At 42.9% G+C, this 23,246-nt stretch overlaps 1 protein-coding gene across 5 annotated transcripts in view; it reads left to right on the top strand.

Moving 5' to 3' along the window:
• The window catches only part of PHF21B (PHD finger protein 21B), a 175,582-nt gene that overhangs the window by 86,670 nt on the left and 65,666 nt on the right, over window positions 1-23,246 (top strand). For 3 of the 5 annotated variants that reach the window (XM_063354960.1, XM_063354951.1, XM_063354941.1), the window contains one exon: window positions 22,092-22,409. The exons of the other annotated variants lie outside the window; for them this stretch is intronic. In XM_063354960.1, coding sequence (XP_063211030.1) covers window positions 22,092-22,409 — 318 coding nt within the window. The remainder of the gene's footprint in view (window positions 1-22,091; window positions 22,410-23,246) is intronic. 5 annotated transcript variants of the gene reach the window in all.

The following is a 23,246-nucleotide window of genomic DNA, read 5'->3' as shown; positions in this document are numbered from 1 at the left end:
TGAAAGCTTGAAAAGCTTGTGACTCACCAAGAATGAGTAAGGACTGAAATACAAGTTTTGAACAGCAGCATAAGGTAAAACACTGCAGGAAAACTGATTTTCATTGTGCAGTTTGAGCATACAGCATATAAATGAAGCACTGCCAGCTGTAGCAGGGATATTGTGTGTCACACAATACTTGACTTTATTTTTAAAGCCCTAGCTGTTGGAATCATGTGATTGCATAAATTCTCTACTTTAATTTGTATAAATAATTGCATTTCTGATACTTATTCCTGAAAGTTTGACAACACCACTTCTATAGAATGAATTATTAGAGGGGAAAGAAAGACTTTATAATTTATTGCTTTTTAAAAGAGTCAGATTGTTTCTGTGATTAGTTGGAGTTACAATATTTGAACACGTGAGTTTTGTCAATATTCAGAATTTAAATGAAGTGATATAAAGTTTTTTGGTTTTATTTGTTTTTTACTTTTGTTCATTTACATTCACTACTAGTGACCTGGTTCAGAAATATTTGAACAGTGATGTTATTGGTGGAGTCCTCTTAAAAATCATGTGTAGTCTTTGCACTGCAGTGTGTCAAGGTATTTTAAGATTAGGGAAATGGCCAACATAAACGAATCTTAAGATCAGAGACGTGGTATCTGGTAAACTGGAAGGAAGGTTGTCTTTCGCATCTCTTTCTGGTGTCTACAATGCAGCTGTAGACGCTGCACTCCAGTTTCCACTACGGTTCCAGAGTTACAGTAGCACAGCAGTCGGAAGGCATGTCATAACAACAGCTGATCTTCCAACTGTTCCAGGAATAACTGAAATAACTCCATTTAATCACTGAAATATTCTCATCAGATAATCTAATTGTGGAACTTAATCTCCTCTGCCTTTAGGGTCTCAAAAGCAGTCCTCTGTTTGTCAAGGTTAGTGTGGGATTTTGACTATTTGTTGATTACCTTCCCTGGCTCATATCTACACACATGCAAAACGTGGAGGGGAGGAGTGTGCAGTATGTCTCATCTTATTCACAGAGGACAAGCTTGGCAATAATCCAGGATGCTGGTCTCTCAGATCGAAAAAAATGCTGGTTCAGAGTGAAAGCTGGATGCTAGGTATGTTTGTTGAATCTTTTTATTTTTGAAAAGGAATTTGATTGGGGCAGCTCATCATAATCGACATGAGAACTGATTTAAACCTGTAAAATGAGGGAGAGAGAGAAAGAGGGTGGGGGGTGAGAAAGAGATTCTCTGGACCTTGAAAGGACAAATAAGTTTTTGGTTCCCATTTCTCTGGAGACCCCCAGCTTATTTAAAGGCTGAAGAGAGCTGTGGGACTGCTTAGCTTGGTTTTGACTTCACAGAGCTGGAAGAAGCATTGAAAGAGTAGGTTTCTCTGTGTAGCGATAAGCCATATGGGAAGTTTGTGTAATATCTCCTTGTGGGGAAAGGAATGAAACAAGATCGTGATTCTCTGTTCCTTCTTTAGAAAGTCCCTCATTATAAGACTTCTGCTCCTGGAAAAGGCTCCACCCTCTGACATGCAGAACCAACCACCTTCTTTGTACCAGATACTCTGTTATAACACACACACACACAATGTTTGGCTCCATGCCAGGCTGTAATTTGTTTTTGACATCTATCTACTGACTAATGTGACAACCCACACAAGTATTTATTTCCAGAAGGAGGAATGCATAATGAGAGCAGTAGCTCTCCCAAGTTCTGAAGAGCCGTTTAATGAAAAGGAGGGGGAAAGAGCAGCCTCCCACCCTTCCTCCCAAATGACAGGTTTTTCAAAGCCCAAGCACCAAATTCAACAACTTTGAAGTTGGCCTTTTACGTTTTTTTAGCTACCATTTTCTCTCTGCTGAAGCTTCACAGAAGCTGGTATTTGTTCTTTGTTGGGCCGAGGGTATTTGGGGACTTGAAGGAGCAATGTTGCCAGAATGCGAATGGCTGAGAGCTAGGCGAAAGGCTGGATTGCATGCTGCATTGCACATGAATACCACATGCTCCTGCACACTCAGCCTGCTTTGGCTCCCTAAGTCTGATTAAAATACAGAAATCCTAGAGCAACAAGGGAACTGTTGGAAATTCTGGCCATACTAGAGGCCCAGTAGCCCTAGCAAACCTAGCAAACACTGCAGGTAAAACTCCTGAGTAATTCAAGTCAGAAACCAGGCTGAAGGCTTTAAGGGGGAGGGGGGGGAGATTTAACTGTTTGAAGGGATGACCAAAGGAAATAGAAGATTTGCTGTTTCATGAAAGCCTCATATCAAGGCAGGATGCCTTCTCTGGAAGGTCAAGCTTTACGCGAAAATAAGTTATTAGTCCCTAATTGGTTGAATGCTATGGTGGTGTTATATGAGATGCCAGACTAGGTGAACTGGATCATCCTTTGTAGCCTGAGAATCCATGAATGGGAATGTGTTGTATTTTGTTCCCTTCAGATGTGTACTACTACTGCTGGGTCTTTACTTGGATGGGAATTCATTTAGTTTCAGCTTAGGTCTGTAAGTGTGCTGCTAAGTCTTCAAAGTCTACAGATTGTGCACGTTACAGGTACCTGGTTAATGTGCTTATATTCTTTTAATTTGCTCCTAGTAATTACTATCACATTGGTAGGTTTAAAAGCAAAACCAGTGATAAAAGAGTTTGCAAAGCTATTTTACGAAAGAGCAGTGCATCTTACTGAAAGTTTAACACAGTGCCACAGGCAAGCCTCCCTCTGACTCAGCTCTTTAGTATGGATTGAATATAGTTCATTGAATATAGAATTAGTGTAACTGAAATGGGTTTTATTTACACACCATTAGTTAATATAATGAGTTAATTTTATGTGAGGCAGCTGTCTTCTGGAAGAATCTCCTGACCTGAATCAAGAAGGCCAATGGTATGAGGTTCAAGAAAGCCAAGTGCTGGGTCCTGCACTTGGGTCACAGCAACCCCATGCAGCGCTACAGTCTTGAGGAAGAGTGGCTGGAGAGCTGCCTGGTGGAAAAGGACTTGGGAGTGTTGGTCGACTGCCAGCTGAATGTGAGCTAGCAGTGTGCCCAGGTGGCCAAGAAGGCCAAAAGCATCCTGGCCTGTATCAGGAACAGTGTGGTGAGTAGGACTAAGGAAGCAATCGTCCCCCTGTACTCGGTACTGGTGAGGCCCTACCTCGAGTACTGCGTCCAGTTTTGGGCCTCTCACCACAAAAAGGACATTGAGTTGTTGGAGTGTGTCCAGAGAAGGGCAATGAAGCCGGTTGTGGGGTCTGGAGAATAAGTCTTATGAGGAGCAACTGAGGGAGCTGAGATTGTTTAGCCTGGAGAAAAGGAGGCTGAGGGGAGACCTTATCGCTCTCTACAACTACCTGAAAGGAGGTGGTAGAGAGATGGGGGTCGGTCTCTTCTCTGACAGGCAGTAACAGTAACAGGCAATAAGACAAGAGGAAATGGCCTCAGGTTGTGCCAGGGGAGGTTTAGACTGGATATTAGGAAAAAATTTACACTGAAAGAGTTATTAAGCCTTGGAACAGGCTGCCCAGGCAAGTGGTTGAGGCACCTGGAGGTATTTAAGAGATAGGTAGACATCATGTTTAGAGATGTGGTTTAGTGATGGTTTTTGTCAGAGTTAGGTTCATGGTTGGACTACATAATCTTAAGGGTCCCTTCCAACCTAGGCAGTTCTATGATTCTATGATTCTAAGAGAATTTGGCTTCAGTGCACAAAATTCTGAAGGTAAAATATAGATTGCTGGTGGGTCCTCTGGCTCTCTTCATTTTTGTCCTGGTATTGAGCTGGGTTCAGGGATTGGTAGAGCAAACACTGCATCTCCCAGCAATACAACAAGCTGATTTGGCCCCATACCTAAGTTGAAACAGTAAAAAGTGCTCCCTTATCTTCTATTGCAAGTGCAGTGCCATCTGTGCATATAGGTGTCCTCACGGAGAAAAACAGAATCATCATCCTGTCTTCCAGGAAAGGAACATCTGGGTTAACAGGCAGCTATTCTCTGTAGCTAGGAAGAAGGCGTAAGTGGCTAGAAGCTAAAGCTGGAAATAAGATGGCGATTTTTAAGAGTGAAAGTCATTAACCTAGGAAAGCAGTAGATGCTATTACTTGAAATCCTTAAATTGAGGTTTAAGTTTGGTTGCAGAATGGCTTCTGGGAAGAAATTTTAAGCTTCATGCAAGAATTCTTGAGTTAGGTTTTCTAGTTGGTGCTATGTGATCAGTTAGTTAAATAATCCTAAAGTTGCCTTAAAGCATTTAGCTGTGCGTATAGTCATGTCCAGACCACTCTGTGATAACCAGCAGGATGTGATAGCCTGTGAGATTGAAATGAATGGTGGTCCAAAGGAGTTTTGGTGTGTACCTGCACCAGCGACTTTTGTCCCTTCAAAAGATTTTCTGGTAGACATGCATTATGGTGCATGCCTACTTAAGCAGTTTTGGGCTGGAACCTGACTCACACCCTGTGGCTTGAGGCACGGATGGACAATTAGCAAATAAGAAGTGCCCTACAGATCTGACAGGCTTTCTCTAGCAGTCATTGCAAATGCTCTTTCATTGGAGCTTGTCCCAAGAAAAATGGAACAGTTTTGGAGTGCTTGGGCCAGTCTCCAAGGTAAATGTGACTGCTTTTCAGGGACACCAGTTCCTCAAGGTGCTAATGAAGGTGTGCAGCCCTCATTCATTCTTGCCCGTGTGCTAGGAAACATAGCAAGAGGCCAAGGAAAATAAAAACACTTTTGTAGCTTCCTGTTGTCTGCTGTGTTGGAAGTCAGGCATGGTGGCAGGCAATGGTTTAAATGCATTCCCATTCCTGCAGATGGCTGTGCAAATTTTGTAATTGCCCTTGAAGGGCTTGTCTTTTTCATAAACAATGTATTTTCCACTGTTGCTTGTGGCCCAGCAGACACATGCCTCTTGATATTTTAATATAACGCAATGCAGAGTAATTGTCCTAAAACTCACTTACCTTTTCTTACTGTACCAGGCCCAAAGCCTACAGCACCTGTCCTATTTGGTATCCGTCAGTTGAAAGAAACTAGGCATTGTGAGGAATTTTTTTTTACTTCAGCATGAAAAGGCTTTAAAAGTCACTTTAACAATATTTCTATGTAAAATTGTAAGAAATTAGTCTCATATTGCCAGCCCTTATAAAGAATCATGAGTGATTAAAAAAATGGAGGTATCTAATTATAGTTTAGTCATGATGATGCAAGGGTGGATTTTTGTTGCCATGAGCCAGCTTTTGCCTGTTCTTGTGCTCTTTGCCAGGGCACTGAGTTTGTCCAGATCATTTTGCTCTGTCTCCTGCATAGTTTTAAAAATCCTTGCTGATAAGGTCACACCAAAGCTTCATTGCTCAGCATGAGCAACCTTAACAGTATCAGCGTGCCTCCTAACCAAAATCATTCTCATATTACATTGCAGCCTCTCAAGGAAAGCCAAAACTTTCTAAGGTAGGAGGACTTCTTCATAAGGCTGTGCCAAAAAGACTCATGCATGTTGCCTGTGTACCAAGGGGAGCACGTCTTAGGAGCTGTTTTTCATTTTGCCTTTAATTTAAAAGCCGGAACAACTAACTGTCACTCACAGATAGAGGGAAGGTGGGGCTACCAACCTTCATAGGCAATGTTGTCCCCCACTTGGGGAATGCTGGCTGGTCAGCAGCCCATCCATGTGTGTGGGAGATTATTGCTGCAGATGCATGGTGACAGCAGATCCAGTTCAGGGATGGCAGGATATTTTGTCAGATGACAAGTTATGCACCCTCATGACTGCATCATTCTGGCACCTGAACACCTGGATGGGAGATGTCTCACCTAAATTGCCTGTCCCTGAGATCAATATACAAATTCTTCTGCTTTTGTCATTTAGACTTATTCTTAACATGTTTGAAGCCAAAGTAAATGCTAACATCAGCTGTTCAGGAGTTTTCTGTGAACATCAGGAGATGTTCAAGGTCTAAGGTGCAAAGGCCTGGACTAAGGCAAGGTGACCCTGATTCATGGTTTGGGAACAGAATTCCTGCAGTTCACTCCCCACTGAGATATTCCAATTTTATACAAACACATCTCCCAAGATAAAGAACAGTGTATTTGAGTGACCAAACATTGCACTCTTAGTATTCTGGTCTTCAATTCTCCAACCTTCATCACCTAATAGGCATGATTAAATTAGAAGCCCACATGCCCAACGTCACTGGAGAGAGAAAGCCCCCCTCAGAGGAGAGTTCACCTATCAGGTGGGGTGATTTTCCCTCTGAGGTGCTTGTTTCTTTACATGAAAAGGCACTGGTAAGATGTTCCCAGAGGGGCTGTGGGTCTATCAAGTGGGGTCTGTAGGGTCCCCACAGGCTGACTGAGGAGTGTCATGCTTTTCTCCATGTTTGAGCTAGTTCTCACAATTGACAGTGGAGAGAGCCTCACTGAGCTAGTCTGCCTTGCTTGTAATTACCCTTCATGAAAATAGCGACCAGAGAGAAAGTAGCAGAATCATTTAAATACATTCAGTGGTGTTTGTTTCTGCTCTTAACACCAGTTTGAGTAAGCCTAATTCTGATGAAGTTGATAGGTGTTAGTCTGCTGTAGGAGAAAGGAGTAAAGCTCAGTAAGCACGTAAACTGAAGTACAAATTTCTTCTGAGTCTGTGGTCCAGCAGCGCTCTGAGCTGAAGGTGTGCTGGTTTTAAATCTGCAGTTACTAAGTTCAGTGAGGAGAGTACCTCTTGGAAGATGAGTAAGTATCAACAAAATCTGAGGCCCTGTTTTTGTCTCCTGGGCCCAAAGCTGTCTTGCTGTGAGGGTGGGCACGTCATCTCCCCTTTACGCCAGCAAAGAGGCTAGTTTGGACATATTCACGTGCCAGTCCAAAAGAGTTGGGTTGTTTTTTGTTTTCCTCAGACCTAGAGTTGCCCTTGGAACAGCATGAAGAGTGCACTGGCTGCTGTGAAGCCGTGTTTGTCAGGATGAAAAACTTAGTTTTATTTCCCCCTGCACTCCAGTCATTCTGGACTGGACTTTCCTTGTTTTTCTGCAGCTTACGCGTGGGTAGCACTGCAAGTCCTATTATACTCATAGACTGTACGTTATCTGGCAAACTCTCCTAGGAAATTGCTCATGTGTCCTAGAGAACGTTAAAAAAACCCAACCAAAACGACACAGATCTCTCAGCTGAGAACATATGTGCCCTGTTTCAACATATGTGCCATATTTTGTTGATCCACACCCTGCCCAGATAAGCAATCAACTAATAAACTTGTATCGTGTTGAGTTTTAGAATGGAAATGCTGGTAAGCCCTTAAGTGCAGTGATGTTAGTGGATGATACTGATATAATAAATAGCAGGAGATTCACTCATGCTCACTGCTAAAATACCTAGGAGCTTCACTTTCTTTCCAGCTTGGAAAAGTTTCCATTTACAGGTTGCTTTTCCCATTTATAGATTTATCTACTGCTGAATTCAGCAGTCTTTGTCTCTTGCCACTTTGTCCACCTTCACATTAAGAAAACATCTCTGATGCTGTACTTAATTCTTTTTGAAACTTTTAGTTAAAAAATCGAATGTATTTGCCTTTAGCCTATTCCAGCACTGGATTCCAGCATATCTTGCTTTTGGTTCCTGGAAAGAATGCTGTCAAAAACTCTTAAGTTTTGAACGCCTTTCCATTAATGTCCTGTTTCTTGTCTGCTCTCTCCCTTTGCATTTGACTGTTTTTTAAAAATAATTTTTTGTTGAGTTGTATTCTTGACAGCTCCCATTCTTGTGGTTAATTTCTTATTTTATATGTCAGCATAAGACTCAGGGTAGTGCCTTGTAGGTGGATGTGTCTACGTGGGGATGTTCATGTATATTAAGCAGAGGTGTGAATTGCAGGGCATGAGCTTTTTTGGTAAAGGTGTTTGTAGATAGAAAATGTTATTAGAATTATTAAATATAAAAATATAATAATTTTTATAATCAAAAGACTTATTTTCTTGAAATGGCTGTTGAGAATAAAGAATGTATTCCCTGTCAAGCTACAAATGCTTTAAGACAGGTCAAATTTTAGATCTGAATGACCTGACAGAGACCTATAATCCTCTGAGGGTTGAGAGGGTAATTTACTCACTGTGTCCATGCAGTTTTTAGCCTCTGTGCTGAGTCTGCATATTGGTTATGTTGTAGGCAGCAGTCTGCTGTAAATGGGACTGTTTCCTCATAGGCTGCTGAACACCCAAGTAACGAAAGTGAGTGTTGATTACTACTGGAAGTAGTATTACTACAACTTGTTGGCCTAGCAGTGAAAGGCATGGTGGCTTTTTACTTAGTTCCTTTTCTTTGTCCTGACGGGCTCTTGCGTGTGTTCTGTTGCTTTCTTTTATTCTTTAATCCCTTCTTTTATATTTCCCAGTTTCCTCACAATTCATTGTGAAGTTGCCAGGCTTGCGCCCATAGCTGCCCAAACCCCACAGCAGCACCCTTCTGGAAGGGTGCTTTTCCTTCCTGGTTCGCTCTTCCTCCCCTCTTTCTCCTCCTGATGCGTTGTCCCAGTTGTTTCTGCAGCTATGGTGTGAACTGAGGTGGGAGACCAATCTGCATTAAAACCTAGATTTTTTTCTTTGCCAGCTTAGCTTTAATTAGTAGAGCTCCTGGTTTATTGCACAGCTAGCTATCTGGATGCTGGAGCAGCCACATAGCTCGGGACGGCACAGAAGGTTCAAGACACCAGGAGACAGCTTGCTTTGGAAGCACTGCTGATGTATATCAGCGTACAATGTTTGGTAAAATGTGGCCTGTTCCCCTTACCTCCTGGAGGAAGCCATAATTATTAGGCTTTATTTTATTTTTCCACAGTTTCTTCTAAAGGCTGTAGTTCTTCAGAAAAAAAATAAATATTATAAAATCAGGGGCAAAAGCAGAAATAAAATGATACAGGACTGGATGCAGTCACAGTATTGATAGAGAAGCTGTGCAGAGAGCTACTTCTTCCAGATTGAGTACTGTTAACATCCTCACCTCCTGCTCAGCTGGAATCCACTGGAATGAGCAAAGCATGATTTTTTGCCCCATTCTTTTTCTACATCATGCTTTTTCAATTCACACAACTGCAGCCCAGTCTTATCCTGGGGGGAGTGGGATGGGGTTTACACCCCAGATGATTTTGAAGCATGAGAACTAGAACAAGGCCTTCGTTTTTCTTTCCCACTTATGGCTTGACCTGTATTTGAACTCGGATCTCTAGGGGCTGCTGCACAAACCTGCCACAGAGCTCCATGGTCGTGTCCTAATCCTTGTCTTCTGTTCTGAAGGTGTTCCACTCTTGCAGAAGAAAAGGCTAGCCCAAATGGAAATGTAAAAAAAAATAATAAATGGGTGCACTGCAGAACTGGAGAGCCAGAGCACCAGTTTTTTTACTGACCATCCTGTCATTTTTTGTGTTCAGCTTCTTTGCAAAATGGCTTTTATCAGAAGAAAAGCTATTGGCTGCGATAAATGTTCCAGGCACAGGATCTGAGTGAGTGACTGAGGCAGAGTTTGTATTGAGTGGCTATGATGTTTTGCACTCCGTAGCACACAATGGGAAATAAGGCCAAGAGGATGTTGTTTATTCTGATCCTTAAATGTAACAAAGTTGTGAAACAGTTTGCTAAAGCTTCTCTCATTCTCTTCTCACCTTTCTTTTGTGCCCTTGAATCCTTTCTAAGTATACACACAGATCTGTGTCACTCTGTGCAGCTCCCTATATAGCTCACATGGCTGAAAGATGTATCTAAGTGCTTTCTACTACCATAGCAAGAAAATCAATATACCAAATGTCTGTCTTTCTCCTGCCGCTGTTCATGGGAGTAGTTTAGAAACTAGTTCAGACACTCATAACTGCAGACTAGCGTCTAAATTTTGCAGATAATTTCCATTTTATCTGTGCATTGTATAATCATCTCCATCTTTATGTGTGAAGGCAACGGCAGAGTTACTGTGTAGTGCGTCCTTGCTTTCTCCTTAGCTATTGTGTTCCTCTCCTATTGTTGTTTTGAAGTGGGCCCAGTCTGTTCTTTCTCATTCTCTCTTCTACGTTCCATTTTATTTACTGCCATTGGCATGATCTGCATTATTTATTGCTCGTTACTCTCTCTTTGGCCTCTGGAATAATGGTTGTGTAGTGTCTTGGTTTCACCCTAGGATCTACACAGTCCTTCATTAGCAGCTTCTTTGTCTCTTTTTAATGTTATTTCCCAACACTGCTGCTGTATACCTTTCTTTCCCTTTAAGCATTATCTTAGCATTTGCATTTCCATTAAGTTAGAGTGAAAGCATATCATTCCCTTGTTTCTTAAATTTACCCAATATTTTCAACATCTGCTAATATATTTGTACAGTTCAGTCATTCTAAATAGTTTTTTCATGCATTCTCTGAAGTCTCATTAAAAGGAAAATATTACATGCTGCATCCCCCTCTTATGACTGATCAATTATCTGTATCTAGTCAAGTGGTATTACTTGTGATTCTCAGGCTGTAAAAGTTTGCTTTTGATTTTTCACATGTTATGTACTTGCACAGCATTCTTTGTCAGACTGGGGGGGATTAGGGAGGGGAGGTTAATTTTTTTTTTATCTGTCTAAACCACCCATGTCCCTAGAGTAACCGGGCCATTACGTGTTCCCCATAAAAAAAGTAGAGCCTTGCACAGTGGTCTGAGCACATGACAGAGGGCTTGGAGTTACTAATTTCCTGTATCCCCTACTTTTGTAAGGGGTGATATTTGATCAGGTGGTGTTAATTCAGCCAGGTTTCGAAAATTGCCATGTGTTTTTGATAACCCATTGTTTGATAATCTGCCTTTTTGAACATCTTGAAAAACAGAACAAAAAACTCACTGCTGTGGCTGCCTCAAGTGCTGCGACAGCCACCCTGTCTGCACATTCAACCATAAGGTTGGATAAACAGGGCAGTTTACTATTCAAATTTATGTTTTGGATAGCCCTAAATAGGCCACATAACAAACGAAGTGGTGCAACTAAAGCAAAGAAGAAGGATGGAGTGAGAGTGCTCTCCCGACAACTAAAGTTTCAGGTTTTTAACGTCAAGGTTCAGTTTCCAGCTTTGACTTGATATATCACGTGAGCATGTCTCTGGCCTCACTTTTAGCTCCTGCAGCTTCTCTCCACAGGTGTACTGTTAGTTGCTACCTCGCAGGGATTTCTGTGACTGATGCAGGGATGCTCCGAGATCCTGGGAAGGGACAGAGAAAGGCATTGAGACGCATTGAGACTGTCATTTTACTGTATATTAAGGTGTATTAGAAAGCAGGAAGTCTTGAGATGGAAGTCCATTGTCAACTCATCCTTCTAATTTACACCTGCAAAGCACTTGCACAATTGTTCATCATTCTTATTCCATAATTTATAATAAATTGTTTTACCTTACGAGGCAGGAGGATAATCTTTCAGAGGCTTGCCACTTCAACCCTTTTCTGTCCATTGATGAGCAGAGCTCCAAAAGCGCTACTGGGAGAAATTTGGCCCCCTGTGTGTCTCCTCTCCCATTCCTTCCAGCTTCCTTGAACACCTTTCTTCTTCAGACTTGTAGCAGCTCTTTTTAGAAGTGTAGTTATCAGTTGTGTGTTTGTCATCTCTGGCTCTGGGCTTTGCTACGTTTCTGGATCCATAGATTGTTTTTTATGCAACTCGTGGAAAGGAAAAGACATATAATGAACTTTGTGCCCTCCACTTAGTTCAATATGTGGCCAGGCCTGCACACACAGACCCAGAAAAATACTTGGAGCTGTGAAGCCTCATCTTCATCTCCACAAGGGTTCCTCTGGAGGACATTAGAAAATATCAGTAGGCAAGCTTAGATAAACAGTACGATTAGATAAACAGTAGCAGTGCACTACCTTTGATTTGGCAGCCATAATCCAGTTGGATTAAGATGAGATCATATGATTTAGCTTGCCTTTAATAACAAAGAAACAGCATTTAATAGCTGCTAGCCAGTTAATTTCCACAATACCTTTGCGAGGAAGGCATGTTATCAAGTTGGGAAACTGAGGCAAAGGGATTTATCTAAATCTTAGAAAACACCTCCGATTACTTTTCAGTTCTGATGTGCTTAACCAGAAGTAGACACAGGTCCAGCCAGAGGCTGGGGTGGAAGGACACTACTCACTGTGCTGCCAAACCATATGGGGTTTTCGTTAGTAAGGTGTGCTAATAACTGATGGGTTTTGCAAAAAACCTGTTCATACTGTTGCCTTCCCCTTCTGTCCTCTGAACTAAGCACACTCTTCAGGTTTTGCGACAAAATCTAGAGCTCCGTTTCTTTCATGTACCAACATTCACTTGCAAAAATGAGCAGGGTCACCTGAGTTCAGGGTGCATGAGCAGAAGGTGGCTTTGTCTCTGGTCGCTGCTGCCCTGTGCCAGTTGGCGGTTGCCTGTGTGGACACAAGAGCCTGGATTTGGACTGAGGTGCCTAGATGTAGGCACTGAATTTGGGCCCTTTTTTTACCCCCTCTGCTTTGTTTGCTTTCACCAAAGCTCCACTTTGGAGTGTTGGAAAATTAAAAGGTTGCTCAGAGCAGTTTCATGACTACCATGCAAATATACCTGCCGTTGGAAAATAGTAATCACTCTGGAGTAACACAGTAATAGTAAAAGCTCGTGCTGTCGGGATGAAATGTGCATATATAGAGTTGCTGGGGAAATGTCTATACAAGGTCTGCAGAGGAGGCTGGGATTATTTTTTTTTCTTTGCAACTTATACAGAATTTCTGATGGGAATACTTCACAACTGAAGCTCTGCCTTCCCTTGGGGGAAATGCAACCATTTAACTTCTTTCTTCTTTATATGTATACTGAGGAACTGATGGTTTGATCCCATGGGAAGTCTGTATCTGTTCACAGTTACATTTGTTCATTTCAGGAGGATTCTGTGTTATCTGGGAAAAAGAGAAAAAAAAAAAAAGGATTTGGCTTAGTTTATTGTATTGCCAGTTCTTTCTGCCACACCAAGGAAGATGTGCATTTACAAATTTGATTTTAAACTGGGGTGAAGGAGGTAGAAATCAAAGAAATTATTATCAGGTCGGGGGTGGGAGCTGGTGGGAAGAATATGGGGGGAGGCAGTGTGAATCAGGAGGCAGTAGCTTTGAAACTGGATACAATAAATTACTCTAATTTATTGTTTATATTTGTGATTGCATGCAGTTGCATCTCTTTTTGCTTTGCTTGATCATAGGAAACAGCACATTTTTAAGCAAAAAAGAGAAGCCTCTGAGTTCCCATCTTGGTCTGGAGACGTACTACGATGCAAACTTTAATGACATTTGTGCAGAGGAAAGGAAAATAGTGAGACAGAGTACTGAAACAAAGGGAGGCAGGATATCGAGAAATGTGAGCTTTGATGCCATTTAGAAAGGGTCTGGATCCCATGATTTATCTAAAAATGACAAGATGCCCCTCTAAAAATGCAAATGTTGGCACTGCATCTTGTGGCTATAATGAATGAGTCTTTCAGACAATGGAAACATTCAACTTGTTCTAGGGCACTTACTGTGGCTCCATATGCTGAGCTGCATGCTCCTGGCCTTTAATCACTCTGCCTTTGTTTTTTTCAAAACTTAAATTAGAAGCACATTAGTGTTTATATGGTGTACACTCGGGATTTGGGGTTTTTTTGTGTGTTTGTTCGTGGAGAGTTGGTTTTGGTTTTTAACACTAAATAAGGCCGATGAATGCAGTCATCTTGAATGTACGGGACAGGACATGGCAAATCATTGGAAACTTAAGTTGGCAACAGCAAAACGATGTAAATTTTGAGCTGCTAATGGCAAGTAGGACTCCAGCTTTGGGGCGAGGGGAGAAACTATGTTACACAGTGGGGAGCCATTTAAACCCTCCTCTGACCCGCCAAGAGGACGCCTCTATGCTTTCTGGTTTATTCGAAGGGAGATAAAGCCAAAGTTTTCCTTTGTTGTAAGTTTGGGTTTAAAAGAATCATTTCATAGACGTGCAGACTGAGCTGCAGTCTTGCCCCTATGAACCTGACCCGGAGCACAATGCACCCCATCTTATGGCTGTCGTTAACAGGGGCTTTAGTGTTGGCTGCATTTTACTATTAGCAGTTTACTATGCAGATTTTTTTGGGATTAAGGAAAAGAATAGAGAGCCATCCATCAAATAAAATAGGAAACCGACCACTCTTTCCTTGAAGATTTTTTTGGGAGGGGTTTATCCCACATGCATAATATTTAATTTTCTGGATGCATATATGCAGCGTATATGCGAGTGGGCACATGTATAACTCCATTACAAGTTTTAAAAGCTCTGTTTCTGACAGAAAAGCGGGCTAATTAATAGGAGTAGGAGACAAAATGCCAGCTTGTAGATTTGTTTCCCCTGCAGAAATCAGCCCCCCTGTTAGACTGCTCCTTCTTGATCTGATGTAACAAGAAGAGAGAGTCAGCTGTGAATCAAGCGCCCTGTTCTCATTTCCTTGATCATTGACATGGTTTGAGAGAGAGAAAGGAGGAGGGATTATTTGTGAGGTTATTAAAAAAAAAAAAAAAAAAATCCTCGCTCCCCCTCCTCCTCTCCTTCAAGATGCACAGGCACTTCCAGAATGTTCCATAATGTGAATCTGACTTTTCTCATTAAACATCGTCCTCTTTCCCCCCTACTCCTTGTTAGTTAAAAAGCGCTGTTTACAAGTCACTAAGCAGATAATTCTGAGCTTTGACGAGCGGATTGCCAGTTTGCAATACAGTTGAAAACGCGTTGTTTTTTTCAGTCGGCAAGCTGTTTAATGGTTTCAGAAATTAAAGGCTAATTGCACTTGAGTGAATATGTGCTTTTCTAAGCCCACTGTTACCATTATTAGGGTGTTTACCAGTTCGGAAAATTCTCTTTTTACATAAATCTGCTAATTCTTCATTGCTGCCCTGTCCTGGAAAGCAGCCACGCTGAGAGTTTTGGCCACATCAGACTGACAAGCTGGGGTGGGTTTTTTTGGTGCAACTTTAATCGTTGCGTGTCATCGGATTTCTGTGCAATGGTTTCGCTTGCAGGATTGTGCAAGTTTGTTCACATAACGTTCATGTTGTAAATGATCCCTTGTGAAAGAAAACTGCATGTCGATATTCTCATTCTCTAATCAAGGAGATTAGGAAGTTGATTGCCTTCAGAGAATAAGCAAGAAATACAAGGGTAGATTTGGTAGCAGAAAAAGTTTGGCTGTTGTATGCTGCAGTATGCTTCTGCAATATATAAAATTGCTGGTGAGTAGAAGAGCTTGGGAATGCTTCTAAAACAGATTTTCAATACCAATAATATTAATGGAAGCCTTTCCTGGAGAACGTGGCTGGTCAGAAAATCCAAAGCCATTGCACCTTAATAGAAAGACTGTTTCATTATTTCCTGGCATTTGCTTTCTTTCTAATTAATGTCATACACAGAAGGGGTAATCATTCAGCCATCTTTCTAGCTTAAAAAGAGTCAAAGATTAAAAAACAAACAATTACCCAATGTAATTAATTTGAGAGGGGATTTTGGGGGGTATGTTTAGAGGGAGGGGTTGTTCCCCTCTTCTGTTGCAGGCAGCGTTTGTCATTCTTTGGCAGGAATGACTAATTTATTGTCTGACTCTCCAATCTGGATGCATACGGGGTGGCTTTCATTCCCTCCCCCGCCGCCAAAACTCTTCTGATGTGCTGTGTATTTGTTTGGGAGGGGAAAGAGGAGGGGGGGAAGGGAGAAGGTTATATGTTTCTGACCTGCTTTACTGCTTTTCAACTGAAAGTAAATTAATGCACACGCTAGATTCCCCTCTGCTGTGCTGATTGGATCCTTGTGCCGATTAAATATTTCACACTGATAGAGGGATGCTGAAAGCACTCAGCTGGTAATGTGGTATGTACATCAGTGGTACAATAACTGACTTCCAGGTTAAAGTCAAACAAAACCCCCAGTTTGCTGCAGTTTTGATTAGAATGAGTTTCACTTTGAATTTAAATCCTTGAGCCTGCTGCAGCGATGGCTAATTAACTGAGATCTGATAGAAAGGAATACATTCTTACTTCTAATGACAGGCAGGCAGGAAGTTGTCAAAAAAAAGAAAGAAAGAAAGAAAGAAAGAAAGAAAGAAAGAAAGAAAGAAAGAAAGAAAGAAAGAGAAAGAAAAAGAAGAAGCCAGCAGACAAAAGAAGCCTTTAAAAAAATAAGAATGCTGAGATTGTACTTCTGCACATGTAAACCTCCCTGCCCGTGTTTCACACTCAGCCTCCTTCGGCTGAAAGTCCGCCCATAGAAAGCCCGTTTCGATCGAGTTTCCAGATTTTCTTCAGCTATTATCTTAATACTCCTGACTAAAATTAACACCCGAGTTCCACCTAGTCGGGCAGTCCCTGCCTCCTCGTTTATTAAGCGCGCTTTTGGGGGCTTCCTTGAGGAGAGGGCAAGGGACACACACAGGGGTTTGCTGCGCGGAGCAGCCGAGGGAGTGTCCGCTCCGCTCCGCTCCGCGCAGCGCCGGCCTGGAGGAGGAGGAGGGAGGAAGGCTTCCTGCCCCCGGGTACCGCACATCATCCCGCACAGCAGTGACCCCTCCCTGGGGGTCATTAAATACTTCTGTCGAGCGATTTCTCCTCCCTCCCCTCCTTTCTCCCCATCCCTTCCCCCCGCCCCAGCTTCGGCGTCGCAGGGAGAGCGCTTGCATCAAACTGACAGGTCATTTACCGAGAGACTGGCAGGAGGAACTACCCCAGCCTTCCTTAAAAACGCTCCTCCTCCTCGGTTTCACATCTTGAACACCATTACATCGAAATACTGTGTTTCAGAAACAGTGCATAAAACTTTTGCATGCCAAGTGTCTTCATCCTTGGTTGTATGAAAACATGTTTTACTGTCTTCTCTTCGGGCACAGGCAACCTGGTGCCCAAGGGTTGTATGCAAAGGGAAGCATTTTTTATGGGAGTCCAGGGATAAAATATAGACTACAGAGCCTTTCGCCTCCATAAGCATCCACCAAACTGCCGTGGGTGCCCATGTATGCGTACATATATATGCTCAGCCAAAGCCCTGCTCATTCCTTTCTCAGTGTGTAAAGATATGCAGGTGGTTGGTTCATCACTAAAAGCACAGATTAGGCAGGATCAGCTGTGTATGTAAGTAGCAACATGGAAATTCACGGAGAAATACGTGGAAATTCATAGGATTGTACAAAAATCCTAAGAGACTATACTAAAGTGCTATAGCTGGTGGCCCGTCCGCAATGCATTTGTGTGTTGTCGCTCTTTGCATATTAAATATTCCGTTGTTCAAGAGAATTTTATTGTGACAATTGAGTAAATGAACAGAGGTCACGGCTCTCATTGCAGGAGAAGTCTGTTCAGCTGTTTTGCATGCAGGGCCTTAGATTAGTGCCGAATGCTAAATTATTAATTGACGAGCCATCATTTTGGTTTGAAAGTGGATTGCCAGTCTTCTGCAAGCTAAATAAACTCTCAGGGTTATGCCAAATGTTTTCTCTTAGCCAGGGGGCCACTAAGGTAAAGAACTGATATTGCTCTGAAAACAATTGCAGTTTTTCACAGTGAAACTGCTTTGTCAGGAGAGCATCATTCTAGAAAGATTAATGGACTGAAGTCTCTATCTACAGCATGTAGGTCTTAAAATATAAATGTGATGGACAGTGAATTTTAGGTCCTTTTTAAACAGGTCTCGTATTTTACTATGAAAACGTGAAGGTTTGTTGAGAGGCATGCGTTTGTTTTAAATCACTGCTGTGGCAAAGAGCAGCCAGTAGCAGAGTATTCCTCCATTGTAGAATACGACCGTATTCTTGTTTGAGACGTATGTGCGCAGTAAAGTTGACATCAACTCTGTAAGGATTTGAAGAAGTGATGTAAGCTGCAGCAGAGAAAAAATGAAGGAACGGAAACATTGCGCTGAAAGTGACACTGTCCGTGCAGAGCCTGCTGGAGCCTGCGCGCACGTGTATGTGCATACATGTACTGTGTGGCTCAGCGTGTGTATCACAACAGCACAGCCGCCTTCAAATCCTTTCTCCCTTTGCTCTTTCCCATTATTCACTAAACAGAATGATTTGTGGTACGTGATGGAGAAGTAGCATTTGAGTAGCCGCTAGTAGGGACACTAAGCCTGTTGCCCGGTTGCCGTGTCATCTGCAAATCTTCACAGCACAGACCTCGTCAGGAAGGAGAGGGCGGGCAGAGGGCTTACATGTACAAATAAATAGAAAGGCCAGAGTTATTTTGATATATATGGAAAAAATATTAGCTCTGCTTTGAATAGTTGAGACTGTGCCACATACAAGATGGGAAATCATAAACAAGCGGCAGCTTTCCAGCACATTGTAGTGTGTTTGCATGTGACTGGCATACATATTTCAAACTCCGGTTTGCCTGTGGCATCCTGCAGTGAAAATGAAAGTTGTGTTGCTATTGAAAAGGAACTGCTTCAAAATTGGTGTATTGTGAGGACTGTTACGCTGTGGATGAGAAGCAGCGACCTGCTTTCCAGCATTTAAAGCCAATTTTTTTTCTTTTTTCTTTTTTTTTTTTTCTCTTTTGGCTCTTCCATTATATCAGCACATGTTTTCAGCTGCAGTGTCCAAAGCTTGCTTAGTTTCTTATTATTCATCATTCCAAAAGTGTCAGAGAATATGTTATGCTGACTGATTCTCAAAATGCAGATTTTCTCTCTCTTTAAAAACCAAGACTATTCTTTTAATTAATCTGGCAGAAATAGAATACAGCAGATGTAGGTTTTGTTGAGGATTTTTTTAATCTCTCATATCATAATCTTTGTTTCTGCCAACACTCCTTTATCAATGTCTTCTTGGGGGTATAAAATAAAAATGGTCATTACAAAGAAAAACAGCATAATAGCTCGTCTCCTACTAATGTAATCTGATTAAGGAGGGTATTTCTGAAGTTTTGCTAGGTACATTTTCAGAAAATTAATAAATGAGACACAGAAGAGATACTGTAGCTTCTTTTCCCCAGACAGACAATTTTTCTGTAACTCTCTTTTGGAAGCTAATCTTGAGCACCTGATCCTTTGTATATGCTTCCATATTTAGTTTCTAAAATTTGCAGTTATTTAAATAAATTTAGCATAGCATTGCTCTGTGGGGAGGTCACTGGCATGGGCCAGTTGGTCCTTGCAAGCCTATCACAGGGACACATTTTTCCCCCCCTGTATTTACTTAGAAAAGCCGCAAAACCTAAATGAAAATGAAGGTTTTCCATTAGATGAATGTTTGATTTTAATATTTATCTGAAATTAGACTGAAACAAGCAGTAACCCTTACCTCCTTAGCTTTTTTTGTCGCATACATCTGAATAGACAGCTTTGTCAGTTTATTAGGAAAATACTCATCACATACAAAGACATACAAAACTGACTGTTAATGCATATAGAAGAACAGTGGAAACAGGCTGGATAGTAGTTTGAGTCATGAAGTTTTTTGTTTGTTTGTTTGCATCATTTGCTGCTTTTGTACTTCTTGGTACGATTTCCTCCTTTGGAACAAGACAAGAAACAATTACATGCTATTGAATTGTGTCAGGAGAGTCATAATCTACTTCTGCTTATATACTTGACTTTTCCACCCAGCTACTAAGTATTGTATGGGATCATGGAGTTTTATTTGCTTGGATGTTTTTTGTTGCTGAACTCCCTGAGAGAAAAGTAAAGCTGTACTAATACGGTTAGAATACTACATATTAGAAATCGTATTTAAGTGAAAATCTTGAAATCAGTACAGTAACAGTATTTCTGTAAGAAGTTTTTCATCCCGTAATCAAAATACATTTCTGAGGACAGACATTAAAATATATTTCAATACAATGACCTATCAGGGATCATGAATGCTCTTAGTTCCACAAAAAAAGAAACCCTGGTGCTGACGTCAGCAGCAAACCTCTGGTTGTCTGTAGCAGAGCTAGGATATCACTCCTGGACTAACTCCAGTTCGGTAATGGATTTACAGCACTGAAACCAAGTCCAGCATTTTCTGACAGTCTGTGAGCTTTGGAAGTCTTTCACGTGACAGAAATCAAAACAAAAATACAGTCACAAGCTGAACTCTTAATCCGAAAGCTTTGTATTATTGTACAGGTTAATAAGGCGCTGCACAAGGAGGTTTTCAGTAGAGTTGGGAAGAGGTAGTGTTCAGCTCTCCTACATGCAGTCGTTTTGCATCTGTAGCAACATAACAGTACAAGGAACACCAGTGGAAAACTGCACAACAACCAAACAGAAAAATAGCAGTTCTATAGAATTTTGTCATAAGCAACTTCTCCTACCTACATAAAACACACCTGAGCTTCTTGGCTTTCACTTGAGTACTTTTAAACTAACAGACAGGTGTATTTCTGTACTGAAAGAAAAGTTATTTCCTCTTCAAAACATCTATGACGTGCAACAGTATAGTTTAAGGAAAATAACGCCTATGCTTCCTTGGGATGGTAGGATAATGAAGAATGAAAGGTAAAGGCACAAGTAAACAAACTTAAAACAATTTATATGAAGTCATGATTACTAGAATAATGCTGACATTAAAAGAGTAATTTCTTTACATTAAAATATGCAGCAGCTATCTCTGATAAAGTGCATGCTTGCTATTTCACATAAACACAAGAACTACAGTTCCTAGAGCAAACATATTTGACAAGTAAGGCTTTACAGCCTTAAAGTATATAATGGATTTAAAGGTAAGAAGGAAGTTACCTTCTTAAAAGTCAGTTAGTTTTGTACTACAAGGCTTCTACTTTATGCCCAGAAGTAAGATTTTCAGCCTTGATTCTAGAAAGAACTAAGCACGGCTGTGACTTTATACACACACGCGCGTATGTTTAAAATACAGTGTGTGTGTGTATATATATATACACACACACACCCCCCAAGGAGGTTTTCATACCTCCTTTCATATATATATATACACACACACACACTGTATTTTAAACAGGCAAAGTTGACAACAAAATTCTTAATGACTTTTTTTAATAGTACAGCAGCAGACCTAGACAGGCGGTGAAATTTCCTGAAAGGGTTCGCATCAGAGGCAATTGCACGGAAGCCATAGGACCAGTCAGCGAATAAAGTTAAACATGGGCAGAAGTCTTTGCAGGATTAAGTACCTTTGATGTCAACTCTTGTAAAAATGAGATGTTTAATGCTTCGAAGTATCAAAAGAGGCTCGAACCAGGACATTTTTTCCCCATATAAGAACAGCTTCTGAGATAATTTGAAGTGCAACAACTTTATAAAAGTTTTTTTCTTTTCAAAAGCGAGCATTTTATGCAGACACTGGCATTCACCATATGGCAATTTCAGAGTGCCTATAGAAATCTCAAGTCTTGTAAGAGATACTGCAAATAGGTCATAATCAATGTGTTCCTATTACAGAGGACAGAACAGCCACTCTGTAGCAATTTAAAAGTACAACTGTTAAGAAAAACAGAGAACTGCGAGTTAAAATGGGTGCCGTGGAGAAAACTTCGCTTGAAACAAAAAAAAAAAAAATCCCACCCCAAAACCAAAACACTGGAAAAACAGTGAAAGTTTGTGAGGGGAAAAAAAAAAAAGAAAAGAAGTTGTTAAAGAAGAAACAACAACAAAAAAAAAAAGAGTCCGAAGTAAGTCAGGGTGAAAGAACAGACGTAAGGAAGCGCTGGGGTGAGGCGAGCAGGTGTAGATTTTCGGACTGATGGAAGAGAAAGTTGAAAAGAACGTTCTTTACGTCTAAAGGCCTTTTATTATTAGTTAGAGCTGAGTATTATCTAGACCTATACCAAGATCATTAGTTACGGGCATAAACAGATACCAAAGGAAAAAACCAACCCGAGTGAAACCGCGAGTCCCCGAGGGAGCGGGGGAAGCCCAGCCTTTCCCCTTCCCTTCCCGCCTGTCCCTTCCAAGGAGAAAACCGTAAAAGGAAGTAAACCCAAATCCGTGTCGGCGGGGCCGAGCCCGGCAGGGCAGCTCCAGCCGGGCCGGGGTGCCGAGCGGCGGCGGCGGGGGCCGGGGGGCCGGGGTCCGGCTGCAGCCCGGCGGCTGACGGTGCCGCTTCTCTCTCCCCTTCTCTCCCCCGGCAGAAGCTGGCGGTGCGGAGCTGCCCCGCGGCCCTGCTGGTGGGCAGCGGCGCCAGCGGCAGCGCTAAGCCCGGCGGCGTCCCGGCGCTCCTCAAGGCACCCGGCGGCGGCGGGAGCCCCAGCGGCAGCCCCGGGCAGAGCCTGTCCATCTCCGTCCTGCCGGCCAAGGCTCCCATCGCGATGGTGACGGCGCACCTCAACGGCGGGCTGGGCTGCAGCGCCGCGGGCGTGGAGCCCCCGCAGAGCGCCCCCATCAACCTGCAGACCACGGCCAAGCCGCTCGGCGCCCGCCGGCCGACCGACATCGGCTCCAACGCCCAGGTAACGGCGGGAGGCAGGGAAGGAGGGAGGGAGGGAGAGAGAGCGGGGGGCGGCGCGCTGCGGGCTCCGCAGCCGCAGCAGCCGCCGCCGAGGGGGGCGGGCGGGGCGGGGCCGGCGCCCCGACGGGGCGGGGAGGGGCGGCTGCTGGTGGCTGGCGGGGGGGGCGGCGTGGTGTCGGGGCGAGGGGAGACCTGCTGCTTCGTCCAAGTGCGCTCGGGGTACGGAAGCTCGCCCGGCTGCCCTGAAAGGGGAAGGGCTTCTCCCTCTGGTGCTGCAGGGACCCTCCGCCCCACCGCGAGTGAGGGGGTACGGGGACTCCCTAGCCGTGCCTGGGGCAGAGGAGGCGGAGAGCAGGCAGGGGAGCGGGGCTGAAGGGCGGGACTGCGGGTGTCCGGTGGGTTTGGGGGACAGGCAGGTCCCCTCTCCCCTGACGGCGTGGGCGGGACGTGGGCCCTGATCGAGGAAAGGTGCGGTGAGTGGAGGGGGAGTTGGCTGCTTCTCGTTGCTTGCCCTCAGTTGCCCACCTTTTGTGATTAGGAATAACTTAATCACCTTTTGTGATTAAGGTAACTTTTTTGATTAAGAAACATTTCTTAAAACCAACAAGGTATCTGTAAAGAAATGTTGGTTGCCACGTTGTGAGCTTGGATACTACTCGTGGGGACGGAGGGTGTCCTGGCTGTGCCGTCCTTTCAAGCACCCGTGGTGTGGTGCCGGTACCTTCTCTCGCTTAGGCAGAGGGAGCAAAAGCACAAACTCTATGGGAGCAGGCAGGGTGGCAGGCTGTTGCTTCCAGGTCCAGGTGTTTATGTATGTGTATGTTTAATGCTTATGTTC

Source organism: Chroicocephalus ridibundus, chromosome 1 (genome assembly GCF_963924245.1).
Source record: "Chroicocephalus ridibundus chromosome 1, bChrRid1.1, whole genome shotgun sequence".
In the NCBI taxonomy this organism is placed as follows: domain Eukaryota; kingdom Metazoa; phylum Chordata; class Aves; order Charadriiformes; family Laridae; genus Chroicocephalus; species Chroicocephalus ridibundus.
This window is presented reverse-complemented; position numbering and strand designations above follow the sequence as displayed.